The following is a 19,642-nucleotide window of genomic DNA, read 5'->3' on the forward strand; positions in this document are numbered from 1 at the left end:
ACTTCTGTGGGCCGTGCCACTCACTGTATAATTTCAACACCTACAGCCTGCTTTAATTCTCGTCCCCTGAGGGGGGTGCTCACTGGTTGTAGATGAGGATACTGAGGCTCCGAGAGGTTAAGTAATTCACCTGTAGTCATACCTGTGCTTCCAGGGCCCTGAGTTGCTTTCCTCTGGCAGAGCCGCAGGCCCCTGGAGTCGAGGGGATGTAAGCAGCCTGAGGCTGGTCAGTGTGATGAGGGAGCTCAGGACCCGGGGCCACCTCTCCCAGGAATCTGCTGCAGGGGGGTGGCCCACATGCTCACTCTTACCCCCTGGGACATTAAAGGGCTTCCGCAAACAGCCCCATTTCCTCCCAAATGCACCAAGAAGCCAGAGAAGAAACACCTGTCCCTTCTGCTTTTAGAATCTACCCTTTCCTTCGGGGCCAAATGAGATTTCTTGGGGTCGCTTCCCCAGCCCCACGGCTGCAGCCATATCCCCCCTTCTCTGAGGTCCAACTCAGAGGCTCCCAGCTTGGACCCCTCTCCCCACACTGGCCCTCACTCGCAGAGAGGGGAGGCACTGGGGAGGGCGTAGGGACCCCCAAGTTCAGCATCCTCATTCTCAGCTGGGAGCACAGGTGAGTGAGGGAGAGGACCTCCCCAGCATCAGTGCTCATCAGGACGTCTCGTCTTGTGTGGGGTTGTGGCTATAATATCTGGGTTCTTGTCTCCTCCGCTTGGCTCTGATCAGTGAGGGAAGGTCCACGTCTCATCTCTTCCTTTCCCTGCAGAGCATTAAAGACAAGATGACCTGGGTTCTGGTCGTGCCTCGAGCTCTGTGACCTTGGGACAGTCCGCTGCCTTTCAACGGCTTTGCTTCCTCACCTCAAAGGGTGTGATGCCACCACGTCTCGCCCACCTCATAGAGCTGCTGGGAAGAGCCAGGCTGAGGGGCTGGGGGCTGGGGTCACCCCACCCTGCAGCCATTCAGAATCCCACTTCTGCCAGATCTCCTTTGGGCTGCTGAGTTTCCAACCAGACAATCTCCTTATCCCCCAAACAGCCCTGTGGCCCCCACCTCTGGGCTGCTGCGCCTCTGTGGCTCTGCTGTCAGGGCCCTGCCCCTCCCTCCGTGGAGCACCCACCCTGAGCCACACACATGCCCGGCTGTCCTCATCACCCAGCAGCACACGGCCGCCCCTCCTAGCGCAGGTGCTCACCATGCTGGCTCGCAGCGTGCAGCCCTGCCCTCATGCCCGGAGTGCCCTCCATCTGTCTCCTTCACTCTCGACCTGGTGAGGCACCCAAGGCAGGCCAATGAATGGTGCACATGGAAAACCTGCCTCCTTTCTCCTCTGATGTCTGAGTGAGGAGACTGAGGCACAGGGAGGGTAAGGGACTTGTCCAAGGTCGCCTCTGAGGTCAGAGGCAGCCTGGGGTGGTGCCCAGGGTTCCAAGGCCCAGCCCACTCAGAGGGTCCTCCTCGCCCCCCTCACCCAGGCCTGGGTTTGCAGAACTCCCCCTGAGAAGCCCTGTGAAGGGCTTTCCCGCAGCCAAGCACCCAGCCACAATGAGAGGGCAAGATGTGCATCTCCCTGAGGCTGGCCCCACGGTGGCAGCTAAGCCACATGTCACCGGCTCGCTGAGCCATTGGGATGACTTCCTGAGCCCACTCTGGTCTGGTGGGGCCTCCCCACGTTGTCAGCAGAGAGATGAGTGCTGCCCAGCCAGGGCACAGACCATCACGTCAGCAGTGGCCGAGGGTGCAGCCTGGTGGGGCTTGCTGTGGGCACACCCGGGTCTGGCCTCCACAGAGACGTCGGTAAAATCATCATCCTGTGGAGCCTGCAACTTGCTAATGTTTTCCCCTCAGTGCGCTGGGCCCTGGTGGGGGCTCCACTCCTTCCGGCCTTGTTGGAGGTGGGGGGCGTTGTCAGACACCATTAACAGGCGATGCTTGAGCTGGCCTTGGGGAGTGTGGAGAGTCCTGCCAGGTGGAGATGGAAGCTCCCGCCTGGGGCAGCTACACAAGTAAAGGCAGCCGGGGGGAAAGCCCACGGTTTGTCCGTGGCCGTTGAGTGGATGTGGGAGGTGGTGGTAGCCTGGGATGGGCCACAGCGGTTAGCAGGGCACTTCTCAGTGTTCCTGAGAACCCTGCTGAGACACTTGGTCATATTCTAGGGGAGATGGGAGCCCAGCAGGACAAGGAAAGCTGGCTTTCTGATTGTAGAGAGGCCTTCAGCAGGATAATAGCTAGTGGCTCTGGATTGACGGGCCCCTCCTCCCACCAGCCCCTGAAGCCACGGAGGTGGACTGGGAGGGCTGGGGACCAAGGCATGGTTCCCTTCCTCTGTCAGCCTTGCTCTGGACCTTGGGGTGGGTTAACACCATACCTAAAAAGGAAAGGAACTTAGAGATCATCTTGTCTAATCCAGTCATGTCATGGAGGAAGAGAGAAGGCACAGAGAAGGCAGAGGACTTATATAAGGTCACACAGTAGAGCCAGGGCCCCAGGCCAGGGGTGGGAGAGAGCCCAATGCTAACCCCATTCGCAGTGAAATAATCTTAACCTCTCTCCAAATAAAAGCCAGCAGCCTCCCTGGTACAGCCACTTTGCAGAGTGACACCCTAACCTTCAGGCCTCCTTCTGGGCACACGGTGGGCAGAGGCTCCCTGGATGGCCAGTAAGGGGCTGGGGTGGCAGAGAGCTCGTACTAGCCTCCTAGGAGAAGCCCAGGGCCAGCACAGAAGGGTACCCCAGAGAGCCCGCAAGCCCACCCAGCCCCAGGAGATGGGTTTCCCAGTAACAGGATGTCACTGCCCATTTATCACCAGGATGGCCCAGTGGCCTCCTCTCGGGAAACGCTTCTCCTGCCAGCCTAACTGGGGGAAGCACTGGCATTTTCCACTTCACCAGGGCAGCTTCCCTGCAGAGTTCAGCCGCTGCCTTGTGGGCAGAGAGTGCTGCACCGACATTACTGCAGGGCCAGGGCCCTGACTGCCTGTGGGGTGGGAGGGGGGACCACGCCTCCCCCAGTCAGGTGGGCCATCATTCCATCATTCACCCCCTCGTGCCACCTGGCTGCTGGGCAGGACTGACTGACCACCTGTCTCCTGCTCCCTTAGCAAACCCGATGCATGCTGTTGCCTGAGGCAGTGTCTGCCCCTCGTGCTGTCTGGCGTGGCCTCCTCACCCCTGGCTGCAGAGTTCCGCCCAGGGAGCCCTGGTTTTGCCACTCGAAGTCAGTGGGGACAGAGGTAGCAGAGCTCAGAGAGGCCTGCCCAGTGTCACTCAGTGTGTTGATGGCAGAGCCCCGCTGGAATGAGACCTGGAGCCTTTTCCTCGGCTGCAGGAGAGGAGGCAGGAGAGGAGGCAGAAGAGCTGCTCCGTCTCCCATCAGGGCTGGAGGCAGAACAGGACCTTGGCAGGCCCCGAGATCTGCCCGAGGGAGGCGGAGCCATCGACCCCCCCAGCTCTGGTCGCCTGGCTGGGGTTAGACAGGAAGGTCCCCTGGTCAGAGGAGACTGAGTGCCCACTGGGGCCAGCCAAGGGCTCCCTGCCTGAGTGGAGAGGCAATGTGCGGCTGGGAGCCAGGCTGGACTCTGGCTGGAGGTCGTAGAGGGTTTTCCGGCCACGCCTCCTGCCCTCTGGAGGCTTCTACTCTGAGGATACCATGAGTTTCCCTCCAGCAGTTTCCTTGGGACCTAAAATCCCAGCGCCAAGTGGGTACCCCACATCCAGGGTGGGCAGTCCTGAGCCTGGAAGATAGGCAGGAGAGTGGCCGTCTTCTTTGCACTGCCTCACCCCTTACCTGATGCTTGGTCCTTGTGTGGGCACCAGCCGGGAACCCCTGCTGATCCCATCCACCTCTCCCCCACACCCATCCCCCCTCCCACCCCCTCACAGCTGTCGCCAGCTCAGTACCTCCTGCATCTACAAATCACTGTGACAGGAAGACCCCTTTGTCTTTCCCTCAGAGGCGCTCATCTTCCCCGTGGCGACAGGGAGTCCCACATACCCCAGCGAGGGCTTGGACCTCCCTTGGTGACAGCAGGGCCGGGGTCAGGCAGTGTCCAAGAACAGCTGGGATGTGCTGGGGCCTGAAAGAGGGACTTAGCTGTGGGAAGCCCCAGGTGGCCCTTTTGGAGAGGCAGCCCCATGAACCACAACCTGTCTGACTCAGAATGCCAGCTGCAGTAGGTCCTTGAAGATCTGTTCACGTGAGGAAACTGAGCTCCAGAGGGGAAGAGGCCACATGGCCCACGAGAGGTGTGGGGCCGTAGATATTCTTTGAGCACCCACTTGGTGTCAGACCCTGTGTGAGGGCGACACTGAGATGAAGGAAATGATGGGGAAGCCTCAGTGTGGGGGCCATGTGGACACCCAGGATGAGGACGTTGAGGAAAGAGCCCTGGACCAGGGCTAGGGGGCCTGGGTTCAAGTCTGGCCAGGAAGTCTCACTTAAGTCCCTCCCCCTTTCTGGGGCTCCCTCTCTGTCCTCATCTAGTGGTCTCTAAGGACCCCTAGCTGAGGGCAGCCTGGAGACCCCATCTCTTCATTTGGGACAAGGTTGTGTAGGCAGCTCATGGAGCGACATCCACGTCCCCTGCCATAGCCACGGGACACTGCTCGGACCCTGACACTCACTCCCCATGTTGTCCCCCAGCTGCCACCTGTAACAGCTGCCCTCCTCCAGCTGGGGAATCTGGCCCAGCCCAAGTGCCACCTCCTCCAGGAAGACGGCTCTGTGACTGCCTCCCATCCGGTCTCCCCTCTGACCTCCCAACCCACCAAATCTCATTTCTTCACCTTATTTTTGTTTCATTTTTGTCTTATGACCTGGACTGGTTAAAAGTGTGTAGCTCCTTAGTGCAATGGGCCAGGGCAGGAGAGAACCTGGAAAGTTTTGAGGGAAACTTACTCAATTTAAAAGCAAAGATGCCCTGCCCAGACTGGTCCTCCGGCGCTCACCCTGCATGCTTTCATCTTTTCCCTCGAACCCCTCACTCGCCCGGCCTCACCCTCAGCACCTGCTGCTGCTTCCATTCCTCTTTCTCCCCAGGTGGGATGAGAGGGTGGGGGAGAAAGTGGACTCAGATGTCACCTGCTGATGGATGGGGGTGGCCTGAGCCCCGGAGCCCGCTGGGCAGCACAAAGCTGCAGGCCGGGCCCCGCCCACCACACTCCGCGGGCGTCGGGACGCTGTGGGAACTGTCTGCCCTTCCTGCACCGCCCAGAGCCTTGAGTCTGATTGTCAGCGTGTAGATACTGGGACTCCAGGCACAGTCCCTTGCAGGGATGGAATCAGGGGCCGTCCACAGCTGATCAGCATGTGTGACCATGCAGGGACCATCCTGGGGATGGGAGTGGTGCAATCTCAGAACCTTGGGCCCTTAGAGAGTTAGAGCCTTAAACCCTTGGAAGATGTCCTAAATGTTACATTAGACCTATAGGATCTTTAAACCGAAGGCTCTGGGCAGGGCTTAGGGTTTGAACCCACTGCTGCTGGGGCCCTGTGAGCCCAGGGTTTCATGGCCGCACCAGGGCTGTTACGGAGATAATGGAGGAACAGCTGATAGGGTCCCCCCTCTCCCCGCTTCCAGTAATGCAACTCCATTTCTATCTATTTTATATGTTGGCATTTGACTTGGAAAAAGGGTTCCTCTGCTTAAAAATAACGTTTTCCAGGTCCCGCACTCTGCTGCCACTCCATGCCGGGACCAGCTGCAGCCTGAGAGGGCAGCTCTGGCTGCTGGGTGCACAGGCGGGCAGACCAGGGCCTCCCGGGAGGGATGCAGGTTGCCCTGGGCCACCGTCTCCTCCCCCTCTCACTCCTGCTGTGTTGTTGCCGCAGCCAGAGAACACTCTGGGTCTGTCGTCCCGTTGACTGGGGTGACAGTTTAATAGTAGCTTCCTGGGCTGTCATTTAAATCTGTCTGCCAGGTTAGTAGGCCAGGGGCGGGCTGGCACGCCCCCTGCCCCCACCCCGGATCTTCGTTCTGCTGGCAGCAGTTGTCTTGGCAACGAACGCCAGGGCCTGGCGAGCTCTGCAGAAGGGTAACCGTGGGGGGAGCAGCCCTTTCATCTCCCCGACCCGGGGACGAGTGGCCCAGCTGCCCTAAGGGCTGGGCTGCAGGGCCAGAGCCAGGCTAGCCTGTGCTGGTCCAGGCCTGGGAGAGGAAGTGGGGACAGATGAGTCCCTTCTGTGCCCTGGGCTTCAAGGTGCGGTCTTCCCGGCTGTGCTCTCTGAGTCTCTCAAGTGCCCCAGGATGGGAGGCCCCGCCCAGGTGCCTCAGCAACAATGTGGAGCTGGAATGCACCTTTCCAGCAGGGCTCTGCTCTGCCCTCAGGATATTCCCTGGCGCCCCCCGGCCTATTTGCAGAAACCAGAGGGCGAGCAGAGCCTGCGTCTCTGACCTCTCTCATCACTCTGTCCCACGTGGCCTGGTATCAATCCCTCTCCCCCGTCCTGGGCTCTCCTCTGGACACGTCCCTGCTCTGAGGACGGGGGTCTCCCCAGTTTCACTCTGGGCCAAGTGCTCTGTGAACGCCTGAAAAATAGGAGACTCTTTTTCATTATTTGTGGAGCTGGCCCAGAGACAAAAATCTGGGTGCCAGCCTCTGCTGTGTGACCATAGGCCAGTCCTTCCCCTCTCTGGCTTCATCTTCTTATCTGTAGGATGAGGGGCTTGCACTACAGCAGTGTTTCCTGGGGTATGATTCATTGGACTACTTGTTTCTTGGGAAATTAATAGACATGGCATCCAAAATAGGACTTCTTTGGCTAAAGAAGTTTCGGAAGTGCTGGAGGAAAGTCAGCCCGCTGTCTTCACTGTGGGCCTTTTCAGGGCCTTTAGTAAGGCAGTGGCCATCATGAACCTCCAAGGGGGAAAATAATGTCTTATCCCAAACATCTGGGTGGATGGCCTGCTGCTGTCCATCCTGCCCTCTTCCCCTCTCTTCCTCTGCGTGGCCTCACCAAGCCCTGAATGAAGCCCAGGCTGCTGAACAGCAGCCCTGTGCTTAGCAGAGGCGGGGCGGGTCTCTGGGTGAGCTCAGGGAAAGCCTGGCCCCTGCGATGGTCCTCTGAGGGGCAGCTTGGTGCCAGGCGGGGCGAGTTGGCCCCTGGCCTAGTGGACTCCCAGGCCCCTTGCCTCTGGTCCACTCCCCAGCCCTCAATGGCCATTCTGCGCCACATCCCAGGCCCTGTTATCCCTCTCCCTGGAATGCCCTTCATCACTCTCCTCACTCCCACTGCTTGACTGACTCCTCTTCCTTGAACATGGTCCCCTCCTCCAGGAAGCCTTCCCTGATCCATGGACTGGGTCAGGTGGCCCTCCCTGGACTTCCTGGCCACACAGTGGGACCAGGAGTCAGAGTCCCTGGGTTCAGGTGCAGCCCTCCGACAGATGTGTCCCACACACTGTGAGCAGCCACTTCTCTCTGGGCCCTGGTTTTCTGGCTTATAGAATGAGAGAGCTGTATAGGGCCTTCAAGACCCTGGGCTCCGACACGATGGAGCCTCGTGATTGCCAAGAGGAAGCTGCACCGTGCAGCTCCTCCTGGCAGCCCTGACTCATCTTTGTTTTGAAGCCCCGTGTCTGCACTGGGGCTGCGGATGAGCGTGGGCGGGAACGCCAGTGTGAAGGATGCGTATTGTCTCAGGGAAGCAGGAGGTGCTGAGTGATCATAATAATTTCACAAGATCATAGACTGGGCACAGAGTGGGGCTTAGGATACAGTTAGCACCACACCTCCAGGAGGCGGGCCCAGTGTGTCTGATGGGCCCAGCTTCACACACACAGCAGCTGGGGCTGATGACTGCACACCTCAAACTTGCACCTTTATGCTTTTCAGTTTATAAAGCCCTGGTGCCATCCTTAGCCCATTTGCTCCTCACAACAACCCTGTGTGGAGAAGCAGGGATATTATCCCTGAATGCAGATGAAGAAAGTGAGGCTCAGAGAAGTTGTGCAACATGCAAAAGGTTGCACAGCCTACAAATGGCAGAACAGAGTTCAATCGACCATGGACTGCCTGACGCTTTCGTCGTCCTTCCTTCTTGTTATAAATAGCAGCTCCCACTTCCTTTGTCCTGGATTTCCCATTCTCCCCACCTCTGCCCTGGGGTTGGCCCCTCCCCACTGCCTTCTGGAATCCTAAATCCTTTGTAGCAGCCCATCTGTTGCCATGGCACCAGATTATGATGTCGCAGACCCGGGATGACTGTGTACTGCTCCTGGGCTGTGGAGTACGGGGACTCACAGAGGTGGGCATTGTCCAAGGGGCGACTGGTATGGAGGGACATAAATCCCTGGAAACAGGGAGCCACGGCCTCAAGCCCAGCTGGGGAATCACCCTGGGAGCTGGAGCCAAAGCTGCCAAGGCCAGGAGAGTGGGGGTCTGGCATGGCTTGCTCTGACAGCCTCGAAACACGGCCCAGCCCTCATCTCTTGGCAGGGCTGATGCAGCCTCTTGACGATGGCTGTCCGGCTCATTAAACTGACCGACCTGACACTGGGGTGCTTGCTCGGGTCCCTCGGGCGAGCCTTTTTGCCTTTGGTCCTTGTGGCAGCTCTGCATGGGAAAGCCGCCATCCCCACTTGCCCAGAGACGGAAGGAACTTGCCCAGGGCTGCCCAGAGAGAAGGTGGCTGTGCCAGGATTCCATCTCAGCTCTGACTCCAGATCCTTCCATGTGGTTACACTTCGGACAGGGCCCACCGCGGTGGTTTCGTCTAGTCTCCAACCTGAAAGTGACCATGCTGCCTCAGTTTCCCCAGGGCAGTCCGTTAGCAGAGCACATGTTGTCATAAGCCCAGGTTTACTCTGCTGCATACTTCTGGGCACGTTCCAGGGGCACACCTCTTACAGGCACCCTTGGGCTGTGGCTGATCTGCCCCACTGCCTTGTCCTGTGGCCCCTGGCACCTTGTCATACCGCATTTGCCTCCCTGGAGGTCCCCATTCTTAGCCTGGTCATGCTGAGGTGGCAGAGGGCCTTAGTAGAAAGAGCCCACATTTTGGCAGCTGCCACGTGGAATAGAAATCCCACCTACCACCCTCAACTTTTGAAAGCCTTCGTTTCTTCTGTACCATGGGATCAACAAGTACTACCAGGAAAGCTGTGAGGAGTCACGGGGACATTGGGAGAAAGGTGCCAAGGTGGAAAATGGCCTAACTGGTTATGACAGTGCACAAACCTCTTCCCCAAAACACCACCGTGGGACACCCAAGCCTGAGGCCACCATTTCCTGGGCCCAGCTGGCTTCAAGACTGCCCTTCAGGACTGTGACTATGCTTTTGGCTGCTCTCGCCCCCTTGCCCCGTGCCTGCCAGGGCTTGGCCCACGGTGGGAGGCCAGGCTCACGCCCAGGCTCCCAGCCACCGGGAAGGAAAGGGTCCTTGGAGAGTGGCCGGCTGGCCCAGCCCAGCGATGGAGCCCCTTCATCACCGTCCCCATCAAGCCTGTCTTGCTCTCTGGGGTCCGCCCGGTCTCGCTCTCGCGCCAAGCCCTGGGGGCAAGCTGGGCTGATTTCTCTTCTGTGTGCTCGGTACAGATACAAGCTCCTTGAATGCCAGACTGAAGCTTCCATGGGACTGTCCCACTTACTCTGGGGCTTTTCTTCCACATCTGATGCCGCTGGGTGTTTTGTTTGAGGAGCCATGGTGGGGAAGGGGGCGTCTGATGTGAGGTCAGATTGTGGTCCTGCCCAGATGTGACCTTAGGCATGTAGCTTAACACCACTGGGCCTGGATTTCCTGGTGTGTCAAGTGGGGACATAACGGGCCCATGATGGTCATGGGACTTCCTGGGTGACATTGCTAACACAGAGATTGGCACACAGCATGCACTCGGAGAACGTTAAACAGGAAAAAGAAAAGGATATATGTTTCTTTTTTGGATGCTGAGCTTCTCGTGGAGGGAACACTGATGCTCCTGGTAGGAAATGCCCCAGGTGCTGCGGTCAGTTCATAACTGTACTTAACCTTCAGATGACTACGGGCTGTGACTTACCAAAAGGCAGTATGGGTATCTCTTTCCCACCACGACCCCTCAGCACAGGGCTCAGGGAGGGCCGCTCAGGGTCTGATCCCTGCCTTGCTGTTTCCCTATGCCAGCCGCTTTCCCTCTCTGGGCCTCAGGCCCCCCATCTGCAGGTGGACTCTGATTCCTCTGCTTTCTTCTTGCCCTGCGCAGACAGAGGCGTCCTTCTAAGGAAAGTGTGAAGAAAACTCATCTTAGAACACAGATGCACTGCAAGAATTCATTGAAAAGCAAGGCAGAAATGGAATGGATTCAGGAGATCCAGCGTCTGTCCCCAAATCCCTGTCAGGCCGCTCAGGGCAGGGGGGGAACAGTCCCATGGCCCCAGGGACAGCCAGAGGGCCTATGGGAGGATTTACATAACCCAAGTCCAGCCACTGGGAAGGAGCCTTGGAGGCGCGGGAGCCTAGGCTGGGCAGCCGTGACGCCATCGGTTTGGGGCCCCCACTGACGTCTCCCCTGAGCTGAGTCCTGTGCTGGATCTGACACAGACCCTGCATGCGAGGAGCATCAGACCAGTGGAGGGCCAGGAAGGGAGTGAGCCGTGCTGGTCCCGCGTTCTTGTCCCAGGTCTGCTTCCAGCTTCGAGGTCTCAGCCTGCTACGCACGTCCCCAGTGAGGGCACAGACACCCCCATTTTCCTTGCTTCTAATTAAGACTTAAACCATACAAACAGCAATAGCTGCTCCTTATTGAGCGTCTGCCATGTGCCAGGATCTCTGTTGCAGGTTCCACACACATTATAACTTTTTGTTCCTCCTGGGAGCTTTTTGTTTTCTTCTCCCAGTGATATAGATAAGAAAACAGAGGCTCAGAGGTTAAGGAACATCCCCAAGGTCACCTAGATAGAGAGGCAGAGCTGGGACTCAAGCCCCCTGGGTGGGGCCACAGCGCTCGGGGCTGTGAGCGCCTTGGGGGCAGGGACGGGTTGAGTGTCTTGCCCAGTAGATGCTCTTTCCAACACTCTGAACAGAACATGCCTCATTAATCTCGGCGCAGAGTCATCGTTTGCCTTCAGGAGTCATTGTCACCAGCTCCTTGGTGTTTGCAGAAGGGGCTGCGACTTCGTTCTGGTTTCGAAGAGTAGGACAGGCGCCTAATGGGCCTGAGAACTGGCTGAAGGGGCTAAAGCAGCTGCCATAGGTGATCAGGAAAGGCTTCCTGGAGGAAGTGGCAGTGGATGTGGACTTTGGCGAAAGAGAGGGGTGTGATGGGGAACAGGCATCCTTGGTGGATGGATCCTATCGCCCCTGGTGGACTTGGGCTCCTGGACTGGGAGGGCGGGGCCAGGGATCGCCTGTCTCCACCTGCAGCTCAGTAAACGTCCCAGGGGGAATGAATCAGCCTTTCTTTCCTGTCCTTTCCTCTTGACCAGCGAGGCCTCCGTGACCTGGAGGGGCCGTGGGAGGTCACGTGGTCCAGCTTGGAGACCGAGCACATTCTGGTCACCCTGTAGCCACCCAACTGCATGTCGTAGAGAAGCCGCCTGTGCCCACCAGGCCCCTCACCCTCTTCTGCTTGCCCCACAGCCAAGAAGACCTGTGCGGACAGCGACTTCACCTGTGACGACGGCCACTGCATCCCCGAGCGGTGGAGGTGTGACGGTGAGGAGGAGTGTCCCGACGGCTCCGACGAGTCCGAGGCCACTTGCAGTGAGTCCTGCCCCTTGGGCGGGGGGAGGAGGGCCTCCTTCTGGACTCAGTCTCCTCGTCAGATCCTCTTTGTTGGGAGGTTGTGAGGCTCGAGTGAGGTGACCTGTCCAACACAGCTCACTTGGTGCCGCGCCCCCCAGGGCTCCTGGCAAACAGGGGGTCTCGGTGCTGGAGTCCAGTGACCTGTTTCTGGGCTTTCTTCACAGGCCTCTTGCGGGTTGTGTGCTGTTCTTCTCGCACCAGGAGCTAGAAACAGCCCTTCTGCCTGGAAGTAGCCATAGCACATCCTCCCGGCCTCCCCTCAGCGTCGGCGACTATTTTTCTCAAGGACTCGAATCGCTATTCTGATAGTACGAATGACAGCTGTGCTTGTTAAGCATTTATTGTGTGCCAGGCCTATGCTAAGCTCTTTATGCATTAATTCATCTTGTCCCCACAGCAGCCTCATGAAACAGGTTCTGTCATTTTCTGAATTTTGCAGAGGACACTGAGGCTCAGAAAGGTTGAGTGACTTGCCCAAGCCACCCAGCCAGGACTCTGAGACCCCAGCTCTTTCCTCTGCCCTGACAGCTGAGCCCAGGAGCCCCGGCCTCCATGGCAGGCTAGGTGGCAGCCACGGCAGCCGGGGCTGAGGCAGAGGGCCAGAGCTGAGCCCCAGGCCCACCTCCCACACTCAGGGCTTTGTCTCTCTCTGATTTCTTTTCCAGGCCCTAATCCTCAAAGCAAACTTACACCCAGCAGGTCATTCCGTGACATTTGTTAAATTAAAAAGGAGATGAGAAGGGGGTGGGGAAGGACCCAGCGTCCCGGAGGCAGAGCTTGGCAGAGTGAGCCTGAGACAAAGGCTGGGGGGAGCACGCGGAGGATGGTGAGGCTGGCGGGAATGCACCCAGGTCCTCGTTAGGGGTCACAGTCACCCCAGAGGCAGAGGCAGGGACAATGGAGGCCAGCGTCCCATCTAGGGCTGTGGCTGGTGATAACTGGGTTTCCTTGTCTCCTAGCAACAGAGCTACCAGTCTCCACGGGAGAGGAGGAAGGGAGAGAGAGGGGAGAGCAGGCGCGCCCCCGCCTGACACAGGGCACCTCGTTTCCTTGCGCAGCTGCCCCTGCCTCCCCGGAACCGTCTTGTCCTGTCCTGCCGCAGGCCCTACCCTTTCCTCACCCCACCAAGGAGCCACACCCGGTGCTGGCCTGGAGGTGCCCGGGCAAGGGCAGCCCAGCACTTCCTTCTGAGCTTCGGAAGGAACAAAGCTGGCCACGCCCACTTGTGACTCTCATCCTCCCACAATCTTGGGAGGGGGTTGGATCCCATATAGAGAGAAGGAAACTGAGGCTGGGACAGGTTTGGCCCCTTGCCCAAGGCTGCCCAGCTAACAAGGGGCAGAGTTGTGTGCAGCCCGGAGTGTGTGTGTGGGGCGGGGGGCTGTGGCTGCGGGAGGCTTTTCCACCATTGCAGTCAGCTGTTCGGCGCCCCCAGCAGTTACCCTGGACGCGGCAGGCAGAAGGGAAGGGGGGAACCTCATCACAGTTGTTACTGGGGTTTGTCCTGCTGCCTGAGAACTGCGCCCCCTTCTCCCCATGTCTGTGTCTGTGTGCATTGCTGTCCCTTTTCCTCTTCCTCCTGCCCCCCAGGGTCCTGCCCACCTGCTCTCTTGGGCTCCCTGCCTCCCTGTCCACCCGTCTCACCCCTCTCCTCATCCTGCTTCTTGCCATCTTTCTCCCTGCCCTGCCCTGTGTCTCCTTGCATCTTTCCTCCTTTTGCCCATCCCAGCACTTGCTGCCTTCCCGTCCTCCGGGCTGTGCCAAGCCCCTCCTGCCTTCCAGGCCCACTTTGTGCCTGCCGTAGGGCACTGGAGGCACAGAGAGGTTGAGGGCCTTGCTTTCAAGACACACAGGTTGTTCACGACTTGTCTGCCTTCTGTGAAAATGCACGGGCTCCTCGGGCTCCTGAGGCTTGACAGAGCACCCCATGGGAGCAGCAGCCAGGCCCAGCTCTGGGCTCTCCTAGTCATTTGCTGAGGTCCTTTGTCCTTTCCCCCACCTCTGGGCTCAGGTTTCTAACATTCCAGAATTCCAAAGACTATGATTCTAAGATTCTTGGACCCTTAGGGTTCTGAGACCCTCTTTCTCCCTTGCCTGTGTCCAACTGGGGCCCAGGGCCCAGGATCCCGCTTCCTGTGCAGAATTACATTGATCAGAGGCAGGCAAGGCCTGTGGGTGGGGAGGGCTGCCTGGAGGAGGCCGGCCAGAGTGGGGTCTTGAGGGTCAGGCAGAATTTGGGGCAGCAAGACCTAGTAGCAGGCTGCTCACAGCTTCCCAACCGAATGGGAACCCAGCAGCCAACCCACTGCCCATTTAATTGGCATTGCCATAGAAACCTCCACAGCCTACCAGGTTCCTGGGGACTGTGCCAACTCCTAGGATAGAGCCCCCTCCCTACCCTCAAAGAAAGATTACAGGCAGCAGTAAAGTGCAGTGGGTTTGGTGTCTGATATATTTGGGTTCAGGTCCTCTAACCTGTGAGATGTCAGGCAAGTTGCTCAATCTCCCTGAGCCTCAGTTTATTCATCTGTAAAATGGAGTGATGGTATCCGCCTTACAGGGGTTGTGATGGTCAAATGAAAACAATGCATGCCAAGTGCTGGTGCTGGAGTAACTGGCAGTGTTATTTTTATTACTAGATTTTGACTGCAGGCCCCCTTCCCCACATACACCAGTTTAAAACCTTAGAATAGCGTAAGTGAGAGGGTTTGCACCGAGGGGGAACGGGAGTGGGGAGCAGGTCCCCATTCTTGTGTTCCGTTACTATGTCGTCTGCCTCCAGCTGGCTGGGGTTTCTCCCAGCTCTCTTTCCTTGTGGCTCTGGATTCTATCTATCAAATAGAGCCAGGAGTCACCGTAGGAAAGCCCAGGACATTTGCCTAATGAAGGAGCATCTCAGTTCTGATTATAGCTCACTTGATTGGGGACGGCTTCTGATCCACCTTAAGGCGTCTGCGGGGAGGGGTGCCGGGTGGGGGTGGGAGGTTGGTTCAAGGTGAATGAGTTACAATTCTGGGTACTGCTTATTGAAAAATGGGGTTTTATTCATGCATCTTAGGACTTTTCTCCTGAAAGGTGGACCTCACTGATTAACCAAGTGCATAGATCAGGAAGTGGGAGCCCAGAGATTTTCTGGGCTCATCCAGCAAGCAGGGGCTGACCCAGCTGGAAGGGCTGTGCCCGACCCGTGTGAAAGAGCTTGGTGTAATGCCTCTTCTGCACGTGGGATGGTCCCAGGCCATGCTTCCTGGGGCAGGAGCTGGACGCTGGTAGTTCCCACTGCCTGAGTCTCTGGTCCCCCTGGAGCTGGCAGTCCCCATTTGGAGGTTGTCTGCCCCTAAGCCTCATGTGACCTGACACTGCAGATGCACCCACTCTAAGCAGCTGTCAAATACTTTCATTCTTTATTCAACAGACATTTCCCTTTCTGTTAATTTGTGAACTTATGAATTAGAGAAAGGACCAGTGGATTTGGATTTCTGGGGCAGGATTCTCTGGGAATTTATAAATGCCTACAGGCACTCCAGGACGCACTGTCGGCCCTTGCTGACTTTGGAGGGTTCCTGATGTCTGAGAGACAGTGGGGTTCTTCACTCCTGCCCCTCAAAACCTGGGGATACTTGGACAGCAGGCCAAAGGCATCCTTTGGGGCATCTGTCTCTGAGCGAGAGAGAAAGAGGCGTTCCAGGGTGGGGGCCGCACCATGGTAGGCCCTGTGGACTCTACATGCGCCTCCCCAGGGGGAGACCAGGGCCTCCCAGCCCTTTGGATTTGCATTTCCTAAAATAAAACAAGGCAAACAAGAGTTTGTTCAGGCTCTGAGTGTAGGGATTTCCATATGTTTCCTCATTTAAACCACCCACCAACTCGAAGAGATTCTGTAACCCCGTTTTCAGATGAGGGGAGCCAGGGTGCAGAGAGGTTCAGTGACTGGCCAAAGGACCTTTGTGTTAGTGAGATTTGGGCCAGGTCTGTGCGACTCCGGAAGCCATGCTCTGTCTCCTGCACTGTGCTGCCCGGGGCCTCTGGCTTCAGTTCTCCTGAAAGTGCACATCGGACAGCCATATGGCATCTTGCAGACCCTGCCTGAGCAAAGGCCCAGGGGCCTCCCCGTCCTGTGCAGCGGGCAAGTGCAGTCAGTGAAGCGGGGCATCTGGAGTTCAGAGACTGGGATGGAAGTCCAGCTCAGCCCCTCACCGCAAGACTTTGGGCAAACGACCTCCCCTCTCTGGGCTTTGCTCTTCTCATCCGTAAGATGGAGACAGTCATAGCACCCGCCTCATCAGGAGATCCTGCACGTCAGCACTGACCCAGACCAACTTCCCAGGGCTAGGCAGTGAGGGGCCCGACCCAGGAGCCCAGAGCGAGGTTCACATCCTGGCTTTGGGGAAGAGCTACGTCCCAACAGACAGTGAGGTTCCAGGAAAGACAGGCAGTTGGAACACTGGCATCCAGTAGCCCAAGCAGGTCCCTTCCCCTCTGGGCCTTTATCTCCTGTCACTCCAGTGGATGGTCCTCAGTGTGACCTCCAAGGCCTCTTGTGTCCTCGCATTTTAAGATGGTGCCTTGGTTCTTGAAGGTGGGAGGGCTGGTGTCAGGCACTGCTGAATCCTCAAGAGCCTGTAATTAGAGCTGTCTATTTAGGGACACAGCAAATGTCTTATTAATTATAAAGAAAGGAAGCAGACGGATTGTTTAATCATTGTCCTTGCTGAAAGGTTATGCAATTAACTGTATAAATATTCATTAAAAATTCAAGCAGCTGCCTGCTGCACTGGGGTCTGCAGAGCAGGCCTCCGGAGAGGGTGCGGACAGTCCAGCCCATTTCAGTCAGCTGGGCTTTTGGGTGGAGAGTTTGGGTCTGGTTCTGGGCCACTTCTCTACCCACAGGAAGATGTGGGGTTTGATAGAAAGGGCATCCCCATGAGGCCGGCCCCGTGGCTGAGTGGTTAAGTTTGCATGCTCTGCTTTGGCGGCCCAGGGTTTCACCAGTTTGGATCCTGGGTGCGGACATGGCGGTGAGGCGGTGTCCCACGTGCCACAACTAGAAGGACCCACAACTAAAATATACAACTATGTACTGGAGGGATTTGGGGAGAAAAAGCCGGGGTGGGAGGGGGAGAAGATTAGCAACAGTTGTTAGCTCAGGTGCCAATCTTTTAAAAAAAAAGAAAAAGAAAGAAAAGGCTCTAATCAGAGGAACCTGGACTTTGCCTCTCACTGCTGTGCATCTTTGGGCCAGTTACTTGGTCTCTCTGAGCCTCAGTTTCCTCATCTGTAAACTGAAGTGCTTACCTGCAGGGTCACTGCCCTGCTCCACTCCAGGGGTGCCGCTGACATGATCTTTGTGAAGGGTGCCCCTGGAGTTTGCACTCATAGCCTGTAGGGCCAGCTTACCTGGCAGGGTGAGGGTAAGGGTGAAATGGGAAAATCTCAAGTCCTCAGCACGGTGCAGCCTGACACAGTAGGTGCTCAGTAAATATGACTTCCTTTCCACTCCCTGTGAGGCTGTTTCCTGAGGCCTGGCTCTGAGATATGTGGTCACCTTGTCCCTCCATCCCATTGCTCTCTCAGGGGCTTACAAACATACAGAATGCTTCTGTCACTTTTCTGTGAGTGAGTTTAAAAGAGAGGAAATATCCTGTATCTTTTGGACTTGCAGAATGATACCCCAGGGGTTCTCAAATGGGTACTTGGGAGCCATGGGGGGAGCGAGGAGAGTTACTAAAGTGGAGAGTCCTGGGCTCTGTCCTTGAAGCCTGGATTCAGCCAAGTAGGAGCTGGGGCCCAGGAACCTGCAGTTCTAACAGCTCCTCCCCCCTCAGTCAGGACTCTGGGAAACGCCGCTGGCTTCAGCTCGCTCGTGTTCTGGTGGCACTGAAGGGGCAGTGCTTACTGAGGTCCCACAGTGTGTTGGTGACAGAAGTGCTCTGGAAAGGCCCCACCTCCTGCCTCCCAGGCCCCTTCGCCGCCCCGCACTGCAGCCCCGAGGCGGCCTTTGTCAATAACTCTATCCGAGTTATGTGTAATGGGACATTTCTCTAAAGTGAATCCTGTGCTCCCAATGGGTTGCATTATATTTCATGAAGTGGATTCCTAGGGATAACTTTGGGGTCCACACTTGGGAGTCTAACGTACTCCTCTCCCATGGCATAGTAGTGTCTGGGGGCCTTGACTCAGACACCTGCCCCCTACCCCATCCTGTATGTGCCCTTTTCTCCATCCCTTCTGGCCTCTCATTCCAGCTGGGGAAGTAAGAGGAGGGGAAACTGATCTGAGATCAGAGAAAAATTGAGGGTGAGACACCGTAACCCACTGCCTCCGGGGTGCAATAGACTGAGCCCAGCCTCTGGCACTGGTCACAGCTGACTTAGAATCCTCACTCCGTTCTTTACCAGTGCTGTGACTAGGACCCAGTGCTTCCCACTGTGTCTGGTACACAGCAGTGCTCAACAGGTACTCACTGAGGGAATAAACAAATCCTTAACTGTTAGTGGAGAATAATAGTAGGTATCATTAGTGAGCCTTCTCTAAGTGCTTTACAGACCCCGTGAGATAGGGATAGTACCATCTCCACTTTATTGGCACAGAGATAAGGACTGTTGGCTCGTATAGATGGCCAGTGAGTGAGGGAGCTAGGATTTGAATCCAGGCAGCCAGGCTCCAGAGCCCATGCCCTTGACCTCTGTGCTGGAGGCCATGTCATAATCCTCACCCTGCTGGGTTATTGTGAAGATTAAATGGAAGCATCTAGCACTGTGCCTGGCACACCCTAGAGACCACTGAGTTTGGGCCTCCTGTACCCCCTGAAAGGCAGTAGGGAGCCAGCTGTGGAGGTCTGAAATGCGTCTGCCTCTGAGATGAGTCTGTCACGTGGGTCATCGGGATGCTCAGGATGAGAGCCGTCCCCAGCCCTGATCATTCTTTCTTCCAAATTGAGAATCAACCCTGGGGCTTTGGGCCCCTGATTGAGTCAGACTCTGATTGCAGCTGCAGTAATTATAGCTGTGTGGTCCCGCCGGGCCCTGCCACGCGAGGCTGCTTGCAGCAGCGGGCTCAGCATCATCGTCAAGGGAGGGAGCTTGGGGGGGTGGGTCATACCAGGGAAGCTACTGGGGCCTTGGTGAGCCCTTCAGATCTACAGGTTTGGAGCATGGAGTCATTGATCTGGAAGGCAAACGGGCCCAACCGGAGGCATGTCTCCACCAAGGCATAGAGCTGGGAAATGGCAGAGAAGCATGCAGAGTACAGCGGCTCCATGTTGCTGGAGCTTCAAGGGGAGGTTTGGGGGGGGGGGGGGGGCCGGTGAGGTAGGCAGAGGCTGGCCAGATCAAGAAGGGGCCTGTGTGCCAGGGACCAGGGGGCCAGGAAAGGGTGTTAGGCAGGGCAGTGGCGGGGTCACATGTAGGACTCGGAAAGTCTTAGGGGCAGACAGGGGCTTCTTCTCAGATGAAGAAACTGAGACATGGGGCAGGAAGGAACCTGACGGATTCCCAGGGCCTCAGGCCAGGTGGCTGGGGCTGGGCAGCAGGACTGGTTGGCACGATATCCTGTGTCCCCCTTGACTAAGACGTGCACATGTTTCTGTCTCCACAGCCAAGCAGGTGTGTCCCGCAGAGAAGCTAAGCTGTGGACCCACCAGCCACAAGTGTGTGCCCGCCTCGTGGCGCTGTGATGGGGAGAAGGACTGCGAGAGTGGAGCGGACGAGGCTGGCTGTGCCACCTGTGAGTCCGGGGTCTGATCCCCAGGGTCTGCCAAGCATGGCCAGGCAGGCTCGGGGAGCAGCAGCCACCTCTGTGCGGGCCTGGTTCTCCAGGGGCCTGGTGGTAGAGGAAGGGTCCTGATCAGGACACTAATAACGGCCAGGCACTTGGAGACGGTTTCTTCTTTCATCCTCACAGCCACCTCATGAGCAG

General features: G+C 57.3%; 1 protein-coding gene across 4 annotated transcripts in view; it reads left to right on the plus strand.

Annotated features, from left to right (window-relative positions):
• The window catches only part of LRP8 (LDL receptor related protein 8), a 77,455-nt gene that overhangs the window by 23,916 nt on the left and 33,897 nt on the right, over positions 1 to 19,642 (plus strand). For all 4 annotated transcript variants that reach the window (XM_046662658.1, XM_046662659.1, XM_046662660.1 and 1 more), the window contains exons 3-4: positions 11,561 to 11,683; positions 19,322 to 19,450. In XM_046662658.1, the coding sequence (XP_046518614.1) occupies positions 11,561 to 11,683; positions 19,322 to 19,450 (252 nt within the window). The remainder of the gene's footprint in view (positions 1 to 11,560; positions 11,684 to 19,321; positions 19,451 to 19,642) is intronic.

Source organism: Equus quagga, chromosome 5, assembly GCF_021613505.1.
Source record: "Equus quagga isolate Etosha38 chromosome 5, UCLA_HA_Equagga_1.0, whole genome shotgun sequence".
In the NCBI taxonomy this organism is placed as follows: Eukaryota; Metazoa; Chordata; class Mammalia; order Perissodactyla; family Equidae; genus Equus; species Equus quagga.